Raw genomic sequence first — 8,379 nt, 5'->3', positions numbered from 1 at the left:
TATATTTACTTTTTGAAAGATATTCAGTTTCAAATTTTTCTTCCTTTCTCCCTCCCTTATCCACTCCCCAAGATGACAAGCAATTTGATATAGTTATTCACGAGTTCACAATTATGTGAAACATTTCTATATTTGTATTGTTGTGAAAGAAGAAACAGAACAAAAGGAAAAAGCTTTGAAAAAATAAAGTGAAAACAGTATGCTTCAATCTGCATTCAGATTCCATCAGTTCTTTCTCTGGATGTGGATAGCATTTTCTATCATGAGTCTTTTGGAATCGTCTTAGATCGTTGTATTTCTCAGAAAAGCTAGGTCAGACATAGTTGATCTTTGCACAGTGTTACTGTTACTAAGTATGATGTTCTACTGGTTTTGCTCAATTCACTTGTTAGTCCTTCCAGGCTTTTCTGAAATCCTTGAGGTGAATTGTAAAGCAAACCAGGCAAACTAGAAGTTGAAAGTGAGGAGGGAAATCATTCCAGGTATGGGGGACCAGCCACCACCAAACAGGTACAAGGTCAAGGGTGGAGAGTTGTGTGTAAGGAAGTAGTCCAGAGTGTAACTGGATGGGGGAGTAAACTCTAAAAATACTAAAAAGACAGGAAGGTTATGAACGGCTTTAAATGCCAAAAAGAGGATTTTGTATTTGGTCCTAGATGTAATAAGGAACTACCTAGAATTTACTGAACAGGGAGATTTTATTGATATAGTCAGGTCAGTGCTTTAGGAAGATCCCTTTGGTAGATGAGAGGGTGATGGATTGGAAGAAAGAGAGACTTGAGGCAGTGAGACCAATTAGATTATTGTAACAGTCTAGGAGGGGCTTTATTAAGGTGGTAGCTTTGTGAATGGAGAGATAATATGAAGATTAAAATGATAAGAGTTGATAAGGGATTTGATGTATGAAGTGAGTTTGAGTGAGCTGAGGATGAGACAGTGATTATAACTCTAAATGGTGGTGCCTTTGATAGCAGCAGAAAATCTGTGGAAAAAGGAGGAGTTTGTGGGGAGAGATAATTAGTTTTGTTTTGGACATGTTGAGTTTTAGATGATTATAGAATGTTTAATCTGATATATCTATGAGATGGTTATGGATGTGGATGTCTAGCTCAGGGCTAGATCTGTAAATCTGGGAATCATCTGCATAGACAAAATAATTGAACCCTGGGGAAATGATGAATTCATCATGTGAAATACTATAACAGCAAAACAGAATAGAGTCCAGGAGAGAATTTGACAATTTATTTGTTTAATAGTATATTTTTCCAATTACATGTAAAGACAATTTTCACATTTGCTTTTTGAAAGATCTTCAGTCCCACATTTTTCTCCCTTCTCCATCCCTTCTCCAAGTTGACAAGCAATTAGTGGCCTATAAACTAAATGAAGATATAGAACAGGAGACTGAGAAGGAGAAGTCAGTTAAGCTGGAGAAGAAACAGAAGAAACCAGAGAGAGAAATCTGAAGAAAAGAGAGTAACCAAGAGAGGATGGTGGACAGTATTAAAGGCTGCAGAGACGTCAAGGATGAGACTTGAGAAAAAATCATTAGACTTGGTAATTAAAGAGACTACCAGTAACTTTGGAGTGGGAAGTTTCAATTGAACAATGATGTCAGAAGCCATATTTACAGAGTTTAGGCAAGATTTTAATCAAGTTTCCCCAATTCCAAGATCATCATTCTATCCATCATAGCATATTACCAGGGTTTACTCAGATCTCCAAGTTGTTTGATCACAAACAAGGCATTTAAACTCACAGATCTTAATTTTCCTCATCTGTAAAATGGTGATAGTAGTTGTGGAGTGGATTGGAGATTAATAATTCTTACACTTTTTACCTTATTGGTAGGATGGTACTAAAATGTGAGTTATTACTATTGCAGACCCTTATTATCACTTGCACAAATTACTGCAGTATCCCCATGTTGTTGCTTGCTCTTCATTCTCAAAGAGGACCATGACCTCAGGGAGGGGATGCCATGACATGCAAGTGAGTTGGATTTAAGTGAAGGAGGGCTGTGCAAAGTCTCCTGCTTCACTTTTCCCTCCAGAGCCTCTGGGTCCAGTGACCAGACACAGCTCACAACTGGAGATGGACCTGGATGCTGTGGGAAACCCTGGCTATTTTAAGCTAAAGTCCTGTTTGACTGACAATACCTATTCAGTGAATATTTTTTTTTACCTAGTCTGGGAGGAGAAGACCTTCAGGGTTTCTGGACAAAACCTCTTATAGCTATTCTTATTCCTATTCTCTTCCCCATCCAATCTATACTTCCTATGGCAACCTGGTCATGTCATATGTCTAGTCATGTCAAAAATCTTCATTCTCTTTATTGCCTACCAAATAAAATCCCAATTCTTTTGTTTATCTTTCCAGCTCTGATTTGTGCTACTCCCCACCACAAACTGATGCTCCAGACAAATCGAACTGTCCCTAGGGGCTCACACAATACATACAAGCCTGCATCCTTTTGCCCATAATGTTTTCTATGTCTGGACAGTCTTGCTGAATCTTTTGAATTCCTTCTTCTCCTATTAAAGTCCATCTCAAACTTCTTACTTCCCAAAGTTTTACCTGATCCCACATAAGGAATGATAAACTTATTTCCCCACCCCCTTGTTTATATTCTTTTTATTTCTTTGGTGGAGAAGTTCTTTTCCTGTCCCTTTCCTTCTTTCAGCCTCCTCCACCCCCAATGGAAAAGAAAGAAAAATAAAATTCCTGTAACAAATATGAAAAAACAAATCCTTATATGAGCTACGTCTCATTCTGCATCTTAAATACTTCTGTCAGGAGGTAGGTGACATGTTTCATCATTGGCCCTCTTAAAACCTTGGCTTATGTATACATTATATGTCTCTATTTCACTTCTCATGCATTTTATATTATAGTTTTATGTTATCAATCCTGCTACTAGATTATAAGCTTGTGGACAGGGACTATATTGTTTTATCTAAACTTTGTATCCCACGCTACAGTTTAGGACTTTGTTTTAGCACATAGTCAGTTAATCAATGTCAAATTGAATTGATATCACCATGCCATATGTACATGCAGGGAAAATGTGAGATTTTCTTAGCTCATATGCATGGGGACAAAAGTCATGTACATGCAAATATATGCATATATATTTACAATACAGACATGTATTGATTTCACATATATATATACATATACATATGTATATACATACATATATACAGATATATGAATATATACATGTATATCTGCTATATATCTATGTATATGTATTATGTACATATATGTTCATATACAGCAATATACCCACAACACAGAGTAGAAGGCAAAAAAGCTAGGGAATTAAAACACTTTATTGAATCAAAATACAGAAAATATTTACAATGGGGAGAGGGACAAATCAATCTTGACTCCTAGCAGGGATAGGCTGTGGGGAAAGGGCTAGGGCAGGCATAGGAACCAAAACCAGGTCCCAGGGGAGGATTGGGGAAAATTTTCCCAGCAAGGACCCACTACCTCACTCTGGGAAATCTTGCTGCAGCTCTAGGCTTTAAAGGCCCTGGGAACATAGATAAAAAAGTCAAAGCAAAAAAAGGTTGTCTGTGGGTGAGCTAGGCAGACAAGGGAAGAGAACCAGGAGTCACAGCTAAGTCTTTTCCATGACCTGAATATGGTAGCTCAGAGCCTGGGAGGAAAGCAGTGAGGGAACCAGGGGTCAGTGGAGTCTTAAATGCTATCACTGGGTAGTAGTTCTTTTGGAGACTGTGGTCTGTTCAGTCCTGAAGGGGAAGAATAGAGAAGAAAAAGGTGAAGGGAGTGGGACAACTGCTACTTAATCTCCACAGAGCCCCTTCCCTGCATTCTGAACCCCATCGCCTCCACCCGAAGCCCCTTCCCTCACCTTTTGCAGCCCTTGGTGTCTCGGCCCTTCTTGCCCTGCCTGGAGGTTTCCTTATCCTTTTTGCAGGTCCGGGATCTGGGTTTTGGCAGGGTTCCCCCATGCTTGTCAAGCCGCTTCACCAGGTCTTTCACCCATTTCATCGAGGGGTCAGCACACAGATCTGCCTGTGATTTTTTCCAGGTAGTAAATCTGTAGGGACCATGTTCAAAAGATTTGAGCCCAGATCCTAGTTCATCATCTCCACCCCCGATACAGTTTCTCCCCCCAACCCATGCCTAAGAGCCTTGCCTGTTCTAGACTCTCAGACCCCTTCCTCTGGCCCCGTTCCCCATTTTGTTCCCCGAGCTGTGCCCTCACATTACGGCAGGAATGATGCAGCCCTGGCTGACTTCTTGCCGCCTGTAGCTTTTGACGATGGAGGCTGGAATCTGCTTCTGACTGTACTTGAGACAGCAGTCGAGAGCCCCACTGTCACTCCCTGAAAGGTAGGGAAAACACAGGAGTCCGGGGACTGGGGTAGAGAGATAGTCCAACCCGGCCGAGAACTTTGACCCGAGCATCCTTGTTCCCCTCTGTTCCAGAAATAAAATGTCAGAGGGAGGGTTGGAAGACTGAATAATAACCCTCGCCAGTTAAATATTTCCCCTCTCTTTGGGAGCCTCTGTTCTATTCACATCGCTACCCTCCTCCTCTCCATCCTCCCTAGGTCCCTGCTTTGACTTCAGGGGCTGCCGAAACACTCTGTCTTGTTCCATGAGTACCTTGGGTGCCTGGGCTGCAGACAGTGAGGGCCAGGAAGGCCAGCATCAGAGCCAGCGCCATGGAGGACAAGGACCAGATTTGGAGCTGGGAATTGGAAGCTGGAGCAGGAGGTCGGGAGGCTGAGAGCCAGATTCTGGGAGTTGGAGGTGGGAGTAGAAGGCTGAGTGTGTGGGCTGTGTAGACTCCCACTCCCTATTTATCAGATTCCATTACTTTCACTTCCCCCTTGGAACCGAGCCCTTTCTGTCCCCAGCTGTCCAAAGAAGGATGGGGATCTCCCTTCCTTTTTCCTGGAAGGCTGGTTCTTGCCCCTACCCCTAACTTGGCTCCCAGCCTCTCTTCTTTCCTTTCTATCCCGAGTTGAAGTGGAGATGGAAGGGAGACTAAGCTTGGGGGCCCCCTCATTACCTTGGGAGTAGGATGAGAGAAAAGCAGTAAAATTGCTGAAATTTTGTTATGGTGGAAGGAGAGAGAAATTTCTCCTTTTTTGGCCCTTTTGAGGGCCTTTTGACCGGGTGCTATCTATCAATGAGGAAAACTTTGAATAAATATGATGAGGGGCTGGGACTGTACGGGTTCCTCCTGCCAAGGGACGTTGTAGTTTAAAAGAGTGACTGATGCTGAAAATACAGGCAATAAAAGTCCAGTAATGGAATTTCGGGTGTGATGAAATGATAAAGAGAAAGCTATTTTTTTTTTTTGTAAAAAATTACTTTAAAAAGCATGAGCTTGACAAATGAACAAATATGAACATTTTTATACACAAGGAAGAATAGAAGATATTATTGGGCATGACTGAATATTTATTGCATTCAGCTCTGTAATGTATTTGTTATATTTAAAATAGTAATACCAATATTGCCCTTCTTGTCTGTCCTCTTTTGAATTTCTTTCTGCTTACCTCTGTATTTTTAAAGAAATGTTTCATTGATTTGGACGGGGGCATCATAATCAATTCCTTCTTTTCCTATACAACTCTACCCCTCCCCCAAATCCCTCCTAACAAAGAAATATAATCAAACAAGATAAATCCACACATTGATCATGTCTGTAAACGTACATCTCATTTGTTTCCTCTAGACTATCACCTCTCTGCTAAAAGATAGAAAGCATGCTTCATTATCAGTCTGAAGTTATCCTTACTTATATGAATAAATTCTTAAGCTTTTCAAAGCTGTTTTCCTTCACAATATTGACGTCATTTTATCAGTTGTTTTCCTGGTTCTGCACATTTCTCTCTGCATCAATTCATAAAAGTCTTTCAAAAGTTCACTGAGAAATCTGAAAACACTTTGGGGACATGAAAGAGTGTGGGAAGAGCTGTCTTATACCAATGAAATCAGAGATCCAGAGCTTATCCCCACATGCTAGGCTTTATAAAAGAAAAAAAGAAACAGAGGTGAATAAAATGTAGTTTCTGTCTCTCAAGAACACACAGTCTATGTAGGAAAATAGAACAGTGCCAGGCATTGTATGCACAGAGGTATCAGAGACAGATCCATTGAAAAGATGGAACTTTATTTGAGACTCTAAGGATGGGTAGCATTCACCTAAATAGAAATTTGGACTGGGGAGCAGTCGGGTGGTAGGGCAATAGAATATATTTCAGAGGAGAAGAATGTTGGAAGCAACATGAGTGAGTAAGATAATTTAGCTGGAGCAGAAGGGATTTGAAGAGGAGAGAATTCAGACAATATCTGGGAAGCTCCAATAAAGAAACATTAAAAATTCTCTTGCATTTCATATCCTTATTACTTCTTGCCTGTACTACTGCAATAGTCTCCTATTTGGGTACCCTGTTCCAAGTCTTTCCCCTCTCTGTCCACTACAGAGTCACTAAAGTGATATTCGTAAAACAGATCTGTCTATGATACTTTCAATTCAGAAAACTTCAGTGATTTCTTTTTGTCTGTAGGATCAAATAAAAACTTTCTTTTTGTGCATTCAAAGACCTTGCGTTACCTTGTTTTTTTTTTATTTTTTTATTTAATAGCCTTTTATTTACAGGATATATGCATGGGTAACTTTACAGCATTAACAATTGCCAAACCTCTTGTTCCAATTTTTCACCTCTTACCCCCCCACCCCCTCCCCTAGATGGCAGGATGACCAGTAGATGTTAAATATATTAAAATATAAATTAGATACACAATAAGTATACATGACCAAAACGTTATTTTTGCTGTACAAAAAGAATCAGACTCTGAAATATTACAATTAGCTTGTGAAGGAAATCAAAAATGCAGGTGTGCATAAATATAGGGATTGGGAATTCAATGTAATAGTTTTTAGTCATCTCCCAGAGTTCTTTCTCTGGGCGTAGCTGGTTCAGTTCATTACTGCTCCATTAGAAATGATTTGGTTGATCTCATTGGTGAGGATGGCCAGGTCCATCAGAACTGGTCATCATATCGTATTGTTGTTGAAGTATATAATGATCTCCTGGTCCTGCTCATTTCACTCAGCATCAGTTCGTGTAAGTCTCTCCAGGCCTTTCTGAAATTATCCTGTTGGTCATTTCTTACAGAACAGTAATATTCCATAACATTCATATACCACAATTTATTCAGCCATTCTCCAACTGATGGACATCCATTCAGTTTCCAGTTTCTAGCCACTACAAAAAGGGCTGCCACAAACATTCGTGCACATACAGGTCCCTTTCCCTTCTTTATAATCTCTTTGGGATATAATCCCAGTAGTAACACTGCTGGATCAAAGGGTATGCACAGTTTGATAACTTTTTGAGCATAGTTCCAAACTACTCTCCAAAATGGTTGGATTCGTTCACAACTCCACCAACAACTTGCGTTACCTTGTTTAGATTTTTGCATATTCCTCCCCTTCTATGCCCCATGTTCCAGCTAAATTGGTCTACTTGTTGTTCTATACACATTCTACCTATATGCTTTTGCCAGGCTCTGTCTTATGCTTGGAATGTGCTCCCTACCTCTCTCCACCTCTTACAGTCCTTCCCTCTCTTTAGAATTAGACTCAGGTGCCACTTCCTATATGGAGCCTTTTCTTATCTACCCTGCCCCCACTCTCCAGCTATTAGTAGTCCTAGAATTTACCTTAAATATGTACCCCTATATGTGTAATTTCTCCCGATAGAAGACAAGTTCCTTAAAACTCCAAAATGTAGCTTACTTCCTGAAAAATCAGGCACTTAATAAGTACTTCGTTGATTGATGCAAGGAAGAAAGCCAGGTGATATAAAGGATTAGACATTTCAGACAGGTGTTTGGTCCCTGCCTAGAAGATGTATGGGAGAATAGAGCCAGTCCTGGATTTTCTAGGCAGAACTAATCGTGTGGTGGGTGGGGGTAGGGAAGTGCCCCCCATGTTTTCTCTTCCCAACTCTCTGGTCTCCAGCTATCATCACTCTTAGAAAAAGGGTAGAATGACTGAAGAACCATTGAAGAAAGGGATATTGAACTTTAAAGCCTTGTTGGGGGGGAAGGAAGAGGACAGGTGTCTTTAAGTACTTGAAGGCTGTCATGTGAAAGACAGAGCAGCCATGTTCTGTCTGACTCCAGAAGTCAGAACCAAGAGTGGTGAATGAGTCATAGAAGCCGATTTTGCCTCCAGCTGAGTAGATCCAAGAGTGAAATAGGCTGTTCTGATAGGCAGCAAGCTCATCATCCCTGGAGGTCTTCAAGTAATGGGAGGGATGATATAAATAGTTTAATTATTGGCTGGTCCAGTGACCTTTGGCATCCCTTTTGCTTCTG

At 40.6% G+C, this 8,379-nt stretch overlaps 1 protein-coding gene across 1 annotated transcript; it reads right to left on the bottom strand.

The window, feature by feature from the left end:
• Nucleotides 1–3,317: 3,317 nt before the first annotated feature.
• CCL21 (C-C motif chemokine ligand 21) lies at nucleotides 3,318–4,811 on the bottom strand. The gene is made up of 4 exons (XM_003761768.2): nucleotides 4,645–4,811; nucleotides 4,241–4,361; nucleotides 3,884–4,072; nucleotides 3,318–3,761 (listed from the first exon to the last, which is right to left on the bottom strand). The coding sequence occupies exons 1-4, from the start codon at nucleotides 4,703–4,705 to the stop codon at nucleotides 3,719–3,721; spliced, it is 414 nt and encodes a 137-aa protein (XP_003761816.1). The 5' UTR covers nucleotides 4,706–4,811; the 3' UTR covers nucleotides 3,318–3,718.
• Nucleotides 4,812–8,379: the final 3,568 nt, after the last annotated feature.

Source organism: Sarcophilus harrisii, chromosome 1, assembly GCF_902635505.1.
Source record: "Sarcophilus harrisii chromosome 1, mSarHar1.11, whole genome shotgun sequence".
Lineage (NCBI taxonomy): Eukaryota > Metazoa > Chordata > Mammalia > Dasyuromorphia > Dasyuridae > Sarcophilus > Sarcophilus harrisii.
This window is presented reverse-complemented; position numbering and strand designations above follow the sequence as displayed.